The 16,091-nt window shown below is 41.0% G+C and overlaps 1 protein-coding gene across 6 annotated transcripts in view; it reads right to left on the bottom strand.

The window, feature by feature from the left end:
* Positions 1-939: 939 nt before the first annotated feature.
* The window catches only part of LOC138788681 (G-protein coupled receptor 22-like), a 155,363-nt gene continuing 140,211 nt past the window's right edge, over positions 940-16,091 (bottom strand). For 4 of the 6 annotated variants that reach the window (XM_069966787.1, XM_069966786.1, XM_069966788.1 and 1 more), the window contains one exon: positions 940-3,779. In XM_069966787.1, coding sequence (XP_069822888.1) covers positions 2,437-3,729 — 1,293 coding nt within the window. In that variant the 5' untranslated portion in view covers positions 3,730-3,779 and the 3' untranslated portion in view covers positions 940-2,436. Of the gene's footprint in view, positions 3,780-6,804; positions 6,872-6,892; positions 6,953-16,091 lie in introns of those variants that run through there. The other 2 variants (XM_069966790.1, XM_069966791.1) reach the window with 2 other exon arrangements.

A 16,091-nucleotide genomic window follows, 5' to 3' on the forward strand; every position in this document is an offset into this window, starting at 1 on the left:
TCTAAGATCTAGTTGAGGTAAACCCCTTAAAGTCTTTTTTTCAGGACTATGATGGTGATCTCTCCTTTGTTCTAGTCATAAAATAATATTCCAAAAAACTATTCAATATAGTAAAGCTAGGTTGTATACCTATATATTTTAAACCAATGACCATGAATGAAATATATTCTGTCCAGTGTTTGGAATTACACAGAAATTTTTCATTTTACTATCAAAAATATCATTGCTTCTAAATTACATTTGTGCTTTTGTGATAAATACAGGGGTGTATGACATGATACCCCCTATATACCAGTTACATCATTGAATATATTTTCTACCTATGGCTTTTACTCCAATAATTGTATATGTTAAGAAACACCTTTACAGCCTATGGCTATGTTCAGACGCTGTATGAAACCGGAAGTTCCGCTAGAGATCCCAGCCGGAGCGTATACTATGTGTATACGCTCCGGCCGGGATTCTATAGACAGCAAGGTAACGTATATTTTCGCATTAATCACGGTCGTTGTTGCAATCGGCAACAACACCTGTACTTTTACGAAAATATACGTTGTGTGAACATAGCCTATGATTGTATCCATGGTTTCCATGACTGCCTAGGGTGTCATCCAGCTTCTGCAGCTGTTGGGAATCAAATGCTGAGCGTTCTGAACAGTTTGACAGGTCATATCAACACTATTGTTAAACTCGAAAAGTGTGTCTGCCTCAAGACTCAAAAGACTTTGAATAGTCAACATCCTAATATTCAATATATTCATTTTGCCATTTAAAAGCTTTTCATCGTCTACTCTAATGTGTCATGTACCTTTTATAAAAAGGGCCGATGTATTCACTGTGTCCATTTCATGATGCATTTTTGTTTCTTTCCAATTTACCCACGGTTTATACCTATATATTTTTTTTTATTGTTTTATTCCTGACATAAAACACACTTGATAAAATAAATTATAAGCTTTATTATTATATTTTTTCATCACTCGGTTGTAGCTAAGAAATGATTTATATGGACTCTGTACGTAAATGCTCTATAAAATATGTGCTACCCATGACAGCTGCGTAAGGGACATAAACACTTTACAAGATGGTTTCAGAAATGATTGAAATACCAATAAAAAGATCCCCAATAACCCATCTCCCTCCCACGTGATCAATAACAATCAATCAGGGATTACCATACATCAGCCTATAGTATACCGACCTAAAGCGATGGACTCTCTGCACCTGGTTACTAGGTAAGCCTTACTTAGACATGGCAGAGGCAGCCATTTTATGATCTGAAAGCTGTGAAATTACCGTGGCACTCTATGGCTAATATTCAATAAGCTTAACTACTATTCATGCAACACTGGTTACTGAAGAGAGGCTGCGCTCCCATCATGACTGTTGGTGTAGCTCATAAAATGGCGGCTCCCACTGTGCACAGTGAGATGTCCATTTTCAGCTCTAGGACGAGAGAATCTCAAGCATTTGTCAACAGTAGCTTGATATTCTTTGCATTGTTTTTTGCACTGATTATGGTATCCTATTGCCAAGACATAAATCCAATTGTGCTTTAATGATCTGATGAGCTGGACAAACCACTTGATTGCAACAAATAGGAACAGTAAACCATTCACAATGTCAGAATTTGCACCTACAGGCGGTGGCCATTACCGCTTGTTCTATGTTTGTTTGTTTTTTTATGCCTTAATAAAAATGGAAGGTTACACATATTTATTTTCCATAACATTTTGTAAATTTTTGCTGTCTTTTTTTTTTTTAAGAAAAGTGGAAGAATACATTTAATATTATTTGTGGAATTAAAACTTTGTGCAAACTAACGCACGTTGACCAAAGTGTCCCAAAAGTCATTTTTGAAGACTGAATATTTTACAACACACCTTACGATTTTTTTTTACTTAAAAAAAAAATACAATTCTAAATTTACAGTTCATGGCTGTTGTTTATAATGAGTTAAAACCAATTATATTATTTGTATAAAAATACAGCGTTTTTTCCCCCCTTTAGATATTTCTTTTTTCTTGTTGTTTTCTGTGTGTCCTTTATTCATATATAATAGAGCTGCTGATAGATATCCAGTATGATTTATGGAAAGTCAATGCATGCGATGATACTCACTATCCTCATAAAAACTGTCAGTAGTCCCATAATGATTACCAGTGATAGAATGACGTGGAACTCACTGTTCCTGGCTTTATATAGAAGGAACAGCATCACCTGGATTAATCCATCCTAATCGGATGGGCTGAATGGACTTGTGGCAAGCCAGGCCACAGAGGTAAGATGGCAGTGCTTTTCTTGGATATATTTAAGGGCAATATCCTATGTTGTTCTCGAAAGGCCCTTTGAATATATGGTTTTCAAATCAATGAAATGCATGTGCTAATATCCCACTGCCATAAAATGCAACTAATTCCAAGATAAGATATAGCATCACTCCTTCACGGCATCTGTCAGACATCGGTCAGTCCCATCACTACACTCTAACTTTGCTTTTCTGGATTTCTTGGGTTCAATCCAAGAATTGTGTATAACAGTCCCACCAGGAGCAGGATCGACTTGCAACACTGAAACAACCCTCTTCTTCATCTTATTCTTCAATACGTTGCGGAACTTCTGCCGAGTGAAAGCATATAAGAGAGGGTGAAAGATGGTTGTGCCATAAGCCATGGTAATAAAACAGATACGTAACTTCACCAGAAGGTCACTGGGCCCCAGACAGAGTATAAGAAGGTTCACAATAGAAATTGGAGCCCAACAGAGTAAGAAGGTTGTGATGATAATAAGAGACATCCTGAAGACACGCTTTTGGCGTTCTCGACGGTCCCGATGACGTTTTACTGCTCTCCTCAAGGCAATAATGACAGAGACAGAAGCTTGGACCCTCATGGGTGGATTCTGTATTGCCGGTGGAGGGGCCAGTCTCTTGGTTTCCCCCATGGTGCTTTGGTCTGATGATTTCCTCTTTTTTCTCTTCTTTGTTTTCCGACGTTGACTTCTCTTAAAATGGTTCCCGATTTTAATGTTGAGGGCCTGTAGTATTTTGGAGTAGGTGACAAGCATAACAGCCACTGCAACAAAGAAGATTGGAATCTGAATGACCAAGTGATAATACATGCCCAGCTCTGTGTGATACTCGTTGACACTGACACAGAGCAAAGTCCGGTTCTGCCATGTTGCCATGTGATCTGGGTCACCAAAAAATTCCACTTCAAAGAAAGGAATGAAGAAAACCATGAGAGACACAAACCAGACACAGGAGAGGAGCAATACCATCCGGCTTGGGGTAAGAACCCGGTTAGCAGGTCTCACTGAGATGTCATACCTGTCCAAACTGATTACCAAGACATTAATGGCTGTAGCGATGCTGCTAAAAGTGACGCATGCCTCGTGGAAGCAACAAACCAGAGCAATGTTTTGCTCCAGCGGAATCAGGATGATGACTATAGTCAGTGGGACACAGATCACACAGATGATGATATCTAGAACATGAAGGTTCATAGTCACCATGTTACTGACAGAGTCCACCAGGTTTGACTGCATACAGTAGAGGACAAGTACTGTCAAGTTGCTGCTAAAACCCAACACAATCTCCAGCATGAGGAAGCTGGTAAGGGAAACCTGGAAGCCCAGTGGGTAAGGGAAGTACCAGCCGGCATCTGAGCTGGATCCATCATTAGTTTCCAAGATGGCGTCATACATATCTGTCTCCTTGGCTGACACCATTCTGTTCTCTGCATAGTCCTAGAAATAGGGAATTTCTTCTGTGCTTCTCCCTGTGGATAAAAAAAAAGAAATAATATGTTAAATTATAAGTCACACATAGATTTCTAGTAAAATTACTAAAACGCTAGACTTCCGTTATGTGTTCTGGGCAACTTTCTATGGTGATGTAGCCATTTTGTATTCTAGACCTACCACTCTCTTTTGCAATGCAGTCTATTAGTTCCATTGAAGTTCATTGCACCAAAAAAAGAAAGAGGCAGCCATTTTGCTTTCTGAATAATTTTCTATGGTAATGGAGGATATTAGTTACATAGAAGCTATGTATAACAGTGAAGCATAATGCAGTCCTTTTGTGTTCTATACCAACCACTCTATGGTGATAGAGCATGTTAGTTCTGTAGAAACTAAGGATAACAGTGAGACACGAGGTGGCCATTTTGTGTTGTGGGTGAATACTCTCTATGGAGCCAATTGACTATATAAATGCCATGGCCACCTATGAAGAGGTACCCCAAAGTGACCATCAGTCTGAAAAAAACCTTTACTAATTCTTCTTGATGTGTCATCTAATATTCCAGAGAGTTTAAAGAGAACCTCTCAGGTCCCAGATGCCACAGAGACTGGTCCCAGAACCTGACAGGTGGGGAGGTCAGCAGTCTAATGTCTTCCAAAAAATAAGTCTGAATGACGCTGACTGTAACTGGTATCCAATCATGGGGACATGGTACCTTTCAGTAATGCTTGCCATGTCCTCCTCCCCCCAGTCAGACTGGATTGACAGCCTAAAGACCCTTTTACACAAAGCGATTATCAGCCAATACGGCCGATAATCGTCTTGTGCAAAAGAAGACAACGATCAACCAACATTGCTTCTCTGAATCGCCTGGTGTAATAGCGGTTTAGGTGCAGCTCAGTCAAGTGGAGGCTGTGGCAAGCAAGACTGGAGTTGCCTCATCCACTCCTCTGTGACTGGATATCAGTGATGGTGAGTGCGTGCCATTTTTGGACTGTGTGGCGTCGAATACAGCAGAGGAGAAAAGCATCAGAAGGCTCCCCCCCCCCCGTAATGGGGTCTGTCTATGAGGTACCTGGGGGAGCTTTCTTTCCAACACAGGTGACCAGTGGGATATTTCAGCTCAGTCACTTCTATTTAGTTAATCTGAATTACAACACATAACCTGTAGATAGGTGTGGCACTGTGTTAGTAAGAAAGTATCCATGTTTTTCTAATTCTGTACAACCCCATTAACTGAATCTTTAAAGAGACTCTGTCAGCAGGTTTATGCTGTCCTATGTCAGGGTAGCATAAACTAGTCACAGGGAAGCTGAACAGCATGATGTATAACTTGTATTGTTCTGTGCAGCTGATCCAGAGATATCCTCCTGAATAATATGGATAATAAGTGGCCCTCTTCATTATGTCTGTGAGCCCGGTAGTCCTCATTATTCTTGAGAAGCAGAAAATTCCGCCCACCAGCTGCTGACTGGCAGTTATCTATCCATGCTGTGTACAGGCACCGACTGTCAATCAGCAGCTGGAGGGCGGGCACAGGGTGTGGCAGAAGTCCTATTTACCTGCATATTAGGAGAGCGGCTGAAGTGAATGATGTACTGTAAGTTATACACCGATTTGTTCAGCATTTCTGTCTGTAGTTTATGCTGCCCTCATTTAAGGTGGCATAAACCTAGTAGTGACAGATTCCCTTTAAGTTTGTACTTTTTCTATTTTTGCATCAGTACAAAACAAAAAAAGTCTAAAAATAATAGGCAAATACTATGACCAGCTATCTGGTGACCTATTCTGTCACTATTCACTGGTTGTGCTTGGGTTGAAGATGATCACAAGTAATGCGCACAAACAATTCACAGAGGACCTGAAGCTGTGTGCACCGACACTGGATATCTTCATTAACAGGGACCACTTTGGATTCAGAGCACGACTGGAGAACTCTGCATCAATATGAGATGAATAGACTGTAATCTCAGCTCTGACACTGAGTGAATCATCCCCCTTTGCCAGTGACTGTGATGATACAACCCACTGTGTGCATTAATGATGGAGCACCAAGGACAAGAGGCCCAACAGGTGCTGGGGACGTCCAGACCTGAGGCCTTAAAGGGACATGTCCGTCATTACTGATAGACCCAAAACTGCAAAACATCACAGTTTTTTACGGGCGCCTTGGTGTTAACAGATAAACATTTAAAACGTGTTTTACCACGCTATCAATAACCGTATTGTTTCCAGTGCATTTTTTCCTCACTCAATTTTCAACAAGAGAGAAGAAAAAAAAAACACATCATGTGGTCCCAGGAGAGATAAAGAACCTGAGGCTATGTTCACACAACGTATCTTTTCGTAAAAGTACAGCTGTTGTTGCAATTGGCAACAACGGCCGTACTTTTTACAAATTTATACGTTGCCCAGCCGTCTATGGGATCCCACCGGAGCATATACACATGCTATAAGCTCCGGCTAGGATCCCTCGCAGCGCTGCAAAGAACTCACATGTTAGTTTTCTGCGGACACTATTCAGTGAATAGCGGCCGTAGAAAACCATGTCAGTGTACACTATGAAGCGAGCGGCTCCGGCCGCTTGCTCCATAGTTTGCTGTGGGGAGTTCTGATGCGGGCGCGCATCAAAACTCTGCAGTGTGAAAGATCATCTTTATAGAGACCGGACCCTCTGTGACGGCCAGTCTCTTACGCTATGTGAACATGGCCTGAAGGTGTATTTACCAGATATTTGTATAAAAAAGAACAAGAAGAAAAGAAAATAGACCATATTATTAATGGACAAGAAATGGCCAAACCTGTTAAGGAAGGGTAATAAAACCCTTTTTAGTGACAACATTGTAGAATTACAAAAATTAGAAATGGTGAAAATGATGACTGATGAGGAGAAGGTGTCAATATTCAGAAGCCCCATAGATAATCAAAGGAAGGCCGGAATGCATTCTGTTGCCTCACTTGTTTGGGGGACAATTGCCCATTGTTCTTAGCATCAATGGAGTTCCACCGCTCAGACCCCACCCCCCTATACACACTGATCAGCTAAGTATCTATCCAATAACCTGTAGATAGGGGACAACTTTTGATCTTTGGATGCTCCTTAAAAGTCTTTATTACACAGCCTGATCTTCACAGCAAGCGAGTGCAGACCTATTAGATCAGCGGTCCCTTGTGCCTCATTCCCCCTGCCTAGGCGATCTGGGGGGCCCATAGACGATAGTGGCGGTCTGCTGCTCCTATTAGACGGGGTGCCGGCCGCAGGTTGTTGCTATCATGGTTGTTTGTCTTTCATTATGCTGAAAGACATTGAAAGACAGCAAGCAGTTAGCAGACAGCAAGCAGCCAGCTATGTTCACGCCATCAAAAGGATGGACATAATTTAAAGGACAAGTGCCATGAAAAACGTTTTCCCAGTAATTGAAGCACTTTACAAAGTTATATAACTCTGTAATGTGCTTCAATCACCTATCTGCCTCCCTTCCCTGTCTTTTCCCCCCTCCACCCCTCACCAGGAAGTGTCCTAACTCACACAGACCTGATTACTGTTGTTACCGTCACCAAGCTCTTCTCTCAGCTCCTTCTCCTGTTACAGCAGCCCCACCCCTCCCCTGCCTTGTCAGGTGACTCAGCTTGCTCAGCTCCCATTGGCTGAACAACTGCAAGCCATCACTTGGACTGGGGAGGGGGGGCTGCTGTAACAGGACCTAGAGCAGCCCTCCTGCTGATGACTCATCCTCACAAGAAGGAGCTGCCTGGTGACGGTGACGACAGTAATTAGGTCTGTGTGAGTTAGGACACTTCCTGGTGGTGGGTGGAGGGGGGAAAAGACAGGGAAGGGAGGCAGATAGGTGATTGAAGCATATTACAGAGTTATATAACTTTGTAATGTGCTTCAATTACTGGGAAAAAGTTTTTCATGGCACTTGTCCTTTAATGGCAGGTAATGACTGTTATTTGTATAATAATGGTAATTGTTTAAAATAATGACTGTTATGGCTGTCATCTTGAAGGTGTGCGAACACAGACTAAACCCTTCTTTAAAGAAAACTAACAGCAGAATCTAACCCGCTCTTATATTCCTTATAGGACCGGGATGATTATTAATCTCCCTTTATTATGTTGACCCACTGTGCCGTTTTTGGGAAATCACACATTTCATGAATATTCGCTGGGGGGTCTGCAGTAAATATTAATGAAGAGGCAGCAGGCGAGCAGATTGATGTCCTGAAATGTAAATTACCACTCCCAGTGCACTGAGCACCTTTCTTTCCACCTCTGGAATACTGTGTTCATTTCTGGAGAGCTCACTTCCAATTGTTTCATAAAACAACTGATAAAATGGAGCATAAGGATGGGCTCCAAGTATAGGTGTTTTGCTCATTTTCATGGTTTAAGAATAAACATGTATTTTTTCTAAGATAGAAATTAAAATGAAAGGGTGGACTAGATGGAGCAGGTGGTGTTTTTTCTGCTGTCACTTATTAAGGACGGACTATTCCAATAAAATTACAGTTACAAGTTTTGAGGTCACCTCTAATTCTCCCGTTCTTCTTATCGTTGAGCAGCGTTGTCCCTGTGGCTGCTCTCTTGGGCTTTCAGGACTACATTATTATCTTACAGCTAACCCCGGGTTAGGTGACATCTATAGAACGTGTGAATTAAATTAAATGAGATTGATTTTCCTTACTGATCTTTGTGCTGACAGGGGAATCTGATCCAATATACATAATGCACTTATTTATAAATGTGCACACAGATGACACAGCAGATCATATCTTTATATCTGTCTGTCTGTCTATCTATCTATGCAGTTATAAAGCCTGCAGCCGACCAATTGTATAAAACTCTTGAAAAAATGTAATCCATCAGTACAGAAAAAAAAAAAAAAAAGCAACAGGACTTTTCTTAAAGCTACATCTTAGTGCTGCTCTCTTGTGTTTTGGATTCTATCTATTATCTATCTATCTATCTATCTATCTATCTATCTATCTATCTATCTATCCATCCATCCATCCTTAAAACACAGCTAGTATGTCCATCCAATAATAAAATAAATGTAAGAAAAATCTAATCTTGTTAGCCATCTACTCTTCCACTGCTTCCAGATTGATCAGTTTTTATATTCCAGTAAGCACATGCTAGACCTTCTGTGTCCAGCAGATGGCAGTAAGAGCCAGGCTCCTGTGCAGCATGCAGTTTATAGCTCTAGAACCTAAATGATATTTTGTGTAACAAATGTTTTCTCTTTCAGCCTCTGAAAATATTGCAGCAATAAAACAACTGGGTGCCCTGGTCCCAATGTCTGATATGGTGGAGGTCCTTTTTACCTTATGCAGTGGACTAAGTACATGCATGATAAATAGAGCACTAGTATGGTACAGTAAGGCTTATAACATCATAACAATTTATAGAAATGTTTAATCCTGTAGATCTATCTGATTATATAAACATGTATATCTATAAATAAAGCTAAAGCAGTCATGGTGATACAGTGAAGGAGGATAACATCTTTACATACTGGAAGTGACAACTCAAGAGACTTGTAGAGACATCCTGGATAAGCACCGCAATTTGCATCAGATCACAGGGACCTAAGAACATTTTATTTCATTTCTCACCAGTGTACAAGTGGTTAATGGATTCCCTGTTAAAGAATGGATCATAGACTGTTCATAACAGTTCAACACAGGCATTAAAGGGGTTGTTCACCCCATTTTTTTCTACTGGTGCCAGAAAGTACCAGAGATTTGTAATTTGCTTCTGTTAAAAAAATCTTGTCTTTCAGTACTTATCAGCTGCTGTATGTCCAGCAGGAAGTATTCTCTCTAGTCTGACGCAGTGCTCTCTCCTGCCTCCTCTGTACATGTCAGGAACAGTCCAGAGCAGTAGCAAATCCTCATAGAAAACATCTGCTCTCCAGACTTGAAAGAATACTATTTCATGCAGGACATACAGCAGATGATAAGTACTGGAAGACTTAAGATTTTTTTAATAGAAGTAAATTACAAATTTCTGCCACTTTCTGGCACCCGTTGATTTGAAAGAGAAAAAATCTGGGGAACTACTCCTTTAATCCCAGTTATTGTCTCAGCATTCAGCAAAGGAAACTTCTGCTTTCCATATGGCCTTACTTCCTGGATGCAGCTCTATATATATCTTCTACAAAAGTGACATCTAGTGATGATCCTACAGTACTAATCCTTACACATTACACTTATTAGGGTGCAGCAAAGCATGACACAGCACAATATACTATATATAGCTTGTATACAGTCCCCACAATATATCTACTGTCTTTTATGTTCTCAACTCTGGGAAATCACCACCTGACCCTAGAGGTCAGTTCTGCCATCCAGGTGAGAAGACGTGGAGATGGATATGCATGACTTTCTTTTAGGGTTGACCCTGGCAAAGGTATCTGCATAACGCCCATAGACTAATGGAGAGGACCACGTGCATTGGAGCCATCTCTACTATATGTGACTGTGATAATAGTTCATGTGGGTTCTGGGGCCCCCACCAACCCTCTACAGGCCCTAATATACCTATAGCACTAGGGTCAAGGAGCTATAAGATACTCCCCTGAATCCATCCTAGTCCCTTCACCATTTACAGCTATATATTTTTATAGAATATTTTTCATGTTGAGTATCATTAAATGGACCACGGTGATTGTCTTGTCTGGAATCAGAAGCGGAGGGGTCTGTGCAGATATCAGGACTATTTAAGACTCCACTTGTGCTTACAATATGGAAATTTTCCCTCTGTTTTCACGGTGTCTAAATCTCATGTTGTCAATGACTTGATATTTTCTCTGACAGCTTTTATTACATGCAAGGTTTTTGGAGACTTGACTAGCCTAAGGCTACTGAAATGAGAGACTCTGCTTCTAAACGGCTTTGTGTCTTGGTGAGTATTGATGTCTTTGTATTAAAAGGCTTGTCTTTTGGCTACAGACTATTCCCTACCAGTTCTGTTATTGAAACCTGTCCTTTGGGCAGATCTTAGTGAGTGAATGTTAGGGAAGAGAGACTGGGTTGTAATATATGGTGTTAGCCAATTGCGCTAAATGCAGCACTTGGTAAATGGAAGTTATTGCATCTACTTAAATGGGATGTCTGGTTTTTATGTTTTATTTACAGAAGGTCAAACAGTTGAAAATTTATGGTAATGCTGAAACTTACCAATAGATGGCGATATCATATTCAAATTTAAAAATTAAAAATAAACTTCTGTTGAGCTAAACATCAGAAATACCTGATGTCAGGATGGCTGTTTTAAACACTTAGGGCCCTATTCCACCGGACGATTATCGTTCGCATAATCGTTAACGATCTCAAACGACCGCTATTGCGAAAGACCTAAAAACGTTCACTCATTTCCATGGAACGATAAACGTTACTTATGATCGTATTTGCGATCGTCTTTTCTTCGCTATTTCTTCACTATTACGTTTGTATCTACTGCGAACGACCGAACAACATCTTATTCAATGTGAACGATTTGCGAACGTTTTGCGAAAGAGCAACGATAAAAATAGGTCCAGGTCTTACAAAGCGATCAACAATTTCTCGTTCGGTTGTTAAACGTTAACTGCATTTTAACCGAACGATTATTGTTTAGATTTGAACAATTTAACGATAATCTGAACGATAATCGTCCGGTGGAATAGGGCCCTTAGTCGCCCCAAAAAAACATAGATTAAAAAAAGGATCATAAAGTCACATATGGCAAAATGATATCAATAAACACTCAGGCTATGTTCCCACAATGTAAAAATAAGGGCAATTCAGAAAAGATAGCAGCCATACGTGCTGATACGGTTGCCCTCTATGAGAAGACCTGGATCCCTTGGTTTTATTCTCCGTTTGTTGCGGATATTTCTTATTATGTATCTCTCTAAGTTTGCATAACTGGTCCCACTTTATGTCATTACTGTGATGCATATATTACCTCATGATATGTAACGGTACACTGGATCTATTTTTCTTGTTATTACCTTTTCTTTGTTTAGAGCTGGCCATGTAGGCCACTGAACGATATATCTGCTATCTTTTGTCCTTTAATAAAATTTATATGTTTGACACTAAAAATAAGGGCAAGTAACGTCATGATCATTAATAATGGCTGTTATTTGCCATTATTTTTACATTGTGGGAACATAGCCTGATTTTTCAGAATTTACAGTTTTTTTTCACATTTTTTTTCCGATTGGTAAATCTGTGCCCATCCCTGCTTCTAAAAGACTCTGTGTCTCCAGGGCCATGCTCCATGTTTGCACACGAAATGTGTTACTAATGCTGCTGAATGCATGCACCCATTTCTTCAGCAATAGCTGTGCAATGGTGCCAGGATTGTCGGCAACATTGTGTGGCTATTGGTAGAGGAATGGGGATGTGTTGTCAACCACATTTTCAATACATTCTGAGCGCAAATGTTAAGATGTGGCCTAACACTCTCTTTCTATACCCAGCCATGTGACTTAAAGGGAATCTGTCATCAAGTCAACTTTATCTAAGCTATCTACATCATGTTATAGAGCAAAAAAAAAACTGTGCAGATTGATATATATCTTTGTGGAAAAAGATTCAGTATATTTTGTAACCTGTTGATTGAAACCCCTTCCCATTCTGCGGAGTCCCATGGACAGTGTCACTCAATGGACTGGACTCTCCTTGGCAAGCCCTTGTCGTGTGGCAATACTCGCACCTTGAGTTAGATTTTGACACAAACGGTCAGTGATTACTGTGTTTTGTTGGTTGATTTGTCATTGCCCCAACTAGCCAGAATCCTGCTCCACACTGATGAGGGGCAAATACCCGTAAACAGCTGTCTGTGGATGGATGCCTGCCTTGCCAAGCCCTTGTCATGTTGCACTACTCGCACCTTGAGTTAGACTTTGACACAAAAGGGGCCACCCTGTTGTTTCCTTTTTTATGTTCCAATACTCGTAACCGAGTGGGACTTAAGGGGCTACCTATCAGGGTGGTTTGGTGCTCTCCCCATCATTGAGGCACCCTGTGGCAACAGACTAGGGATATCTGGCTATCCCATGTTTTGAGACTCGCAACCGAGGCTCCACGGACTCTTGTTTTGCATAAACGTATTCAAAAGCTGTTTTAACATTGAATGCCCTTCTTTAAAGAATTACAGATATATACATTTGGTATTGGAAGAGTTTTGTTTTCTTCCTTTTGTTTTTCCTGTCTATGAGGTCACATTTTCCACTCTGTGATTTTCTTTCTCCGGGGACCTATCAGAGGCCTGTTCTGGAGAAGAGCGGTCTCTGTAGACATCCCGATGAGTTCACAGACTCTTCCAGGAATGTACTTATACAGAACATTATATGATATCATGAAGCTTTGCTCCAGCATTTACAGGAGATGATCTTTGCATAAGTTAATCAATCTCCGTCATCACAAGCTCAATTCCATGGTCTGTCTTCCACTGAGCATTACATTAAAATAACTTAATATTATATTAATTCCCATCTATCATTGATCCTTGTCTCCTTAGACAGAGCTATAATATTACTACAATTTAATTGTCCTCCGGGGACACAATGGCCACATGGCTGCACCCTTAAAGGGGTATTCCCTCATTGACTTTTAATGGCATATCCATAACATATGCTATAAATGGCAGATATATGCAGGTCCCACTTCTGGGACCAGCACTTATGTCTACAACAGGGTTTCCCTGACCCTATCCAGCCTGGTTATGGAGAACAGATGTGGCTGGGATTCTGAAAACATCTGAAAGGGCTTTTCTATACTCTCTTATGTCTTGCTTAGGAAAAAAAAATGAATATTGACGTAAAGGTGTCTTTTTACGTTTTCTAAGATTATCTATGTAATATACCAGCGGTGGGGGCTGCATCTATCAGGCATTAAGGGCACATGCCGTGGATATGCCATCAATGTTAAGGATAACCACTTTAATGCTGGTCCTAGTAGTATAAACGCTGGGGTTCGTGTTTGTCCCCTTTTGTCCGTGTAGTTGAGTCTCTTGGGCACAAATGTGGGGAGAGAGGATAGACAAGTATCCTGGCTGGGATGTGCACTGTGAAATCTTAATGGCATTGTGCAAAGCACTTCAATGCCCAGATACTTATTCCAGTCCACACAGAAGGAACAGCTCAAATTTTTGTATCCTCCTCAGAGAGGGAGAGACTCATCTACAGTCAGAAGGAATATGATAGGCACATGTGCAACTACTGGTGCCTCTGGCCACTCTACTGCCCTGCACCCTGCCATAAGGAACTGTTGCACAAGAGCTCCAGAAACTCAGTTCTACTGGTCTACGGCACGCCAGGCAATGAAGGTCCCTTCTTCTGCAAAGTAAGAGCATGCCTTCTCAAAATGAACTCTTTATAAGCTAGAGGAGTATATTTAGTCCTATCCACCCTGAAAGACTTAGGGCCCTATTCCACCGGACGACTATCGTTCAGATTATCGTTAAATCATTCGAATCTAAATGATAATCGTTCGGTTGAAATGCAGTCAACGATTAACGACCGAACGAGAAATCGTTGATCGCTTTATAAGACCTGGACCTATTTTTATCGTTCGCAAAACGTTCGCAAAACGTTCGCATTGAATAAGACATTGTTCGGTCGTTCGCAATAGATACGAACGCAATAGCGAAGAAATAGCGAAGAAAAACTATCGCAATTACGATCATAAGTAACGATTATCGTTCCATGGAAATGAGTGAACGTTTTCAGGTCTTTAGCAATAGCGGTCGTTTGAGATCGTTAATTGTTAACGATTATGCAAACGATAATCGTCCGGTGGAATAGGGCCCTTAAAGTGTTCCTGTTTAAAAAAAATATATACTTTTGACATTTTAGTTAAACGTTTTTATCAGTCAGGGTCTGATTGTTAAGACGGCAACTGATTAGAAGAATGAGCAGCCTCTCTTTTCTCGCTGTGTCTATGTAAGCAAGATGGCCCCGTAGACTTAAGGCCCTATTCCATGGGCCGACTTCAGGAGCAAACGAGTGCTCTCAGCGCTCGTTTACTCCTTGTTCCCCGCTCACTGCCGCCGCTATTCCACGCAGCAGCAGCGAGTGGGTGAGTCCAGGGAGGACAATCATTAGATTGTCTGGGCAGCCCATAGCATACAGCAACGTCTGCTGCCGATGCTCCTATTCCACGGAGTGATGGCAGCAGATCGTTGATGTATCAGTCGTTTGTTTTTCAACATGTTGAAAAACAATTGACTGCAATAATCAGCCGACATGAACGATGTCGGCTGATCATTGCCTTCTATTCCACGATAATCGTTCCGGGGAATAGGGCCTTTACCTTATCTGGCTATCAGTGATATGACACAGAGGTGGGAGAGACTTCTCCCAGCTCATTCTACTGATTGGTCATGGTGTGAACACTCAGACCCAGACTGATAAAACCTTTCATATGTCTTTATATTTTATCAATTTTTTTTAGTGAAAGCGCCCATTTAAAAATTTTTTTTAGTTTACAAGGCAGTTTAAAAGGCGATGAAACCTCTCTTTATACGAATACTGTAAACTGTGCGACTGTGCTACTACTGTGCCTTAAAAAAGACTGTAATCTGCTGGTACAGAAATCTACTTCAGCAAAGAAACTGTTTTAGTACAAGTTCACAATAGTGTTTGGCTATCATTTGCACCAACAACATTCCAACACCCACACCCAGACACAACGGGGAAGATTTATCAAACATGGTATATAGTGAAACTAGCTCAGTTGCCCCTAGCAACTAATTAGATTCCACCTTTCATTTTCCAAAGAGTCTGTGAGGAATGAAAGGTGGAATCTGATTGGTTGCTAGGGGCAACTGAGCCAGTTTCACTTTACACCATGTTTGATAAATCTCCCCCGTTAACATCCATAGGAGGGCTCCAGGGGTCATAGACTGTTGAAGTTTATTAAAGCAAGGTACTTTGGGTCGTCCAGCCATCACTCTCTAGCTGCTAAACCACCCAACATCTCTGTTTGGAGAACTACAAGGATCAGCTGACTTCTCCACAATGTTCTCTGTGGTTGTGGCACAACAGCTAAAGAGCCTGTGGTGGGAACTATTTTCCCTCTTTTTTATGGTGAGCTCACTGGATACAAATTCATACAGCTTCCCATTGAAGTCAATAAACACTGTATATTTCTGTAAAAAATGAGTGTTCAGAAAATCATAGCTCTGCTATACATACTGAATACATTAGAAGAGTTCTCAAAAGGGTTTTACATAATAATGCCCAACCACCAGGATAGCCCATCTATGCCTGATTAGCGGGGTGCTGACACCCACTATCTGTTTAGCACCTCCATGCTTTAACAATCACACTCTATAGTAAAAGAAGCTGGAA

Source organism: Dendropsophus ebraccatus, chromosome 4 (assembly GCF_027789765.1).
Source record: "Dendropsophus ebraccatus isolate aDenEbr1 chromosome 4, aDenEbr1.pat, whole genome shotgun sequence".
NCBI lineage: Eukaryota > Metazoa > Chordata > Amphibia > Anura > Hylidae > Dendropsophus > Dendropsophus ebraccatus.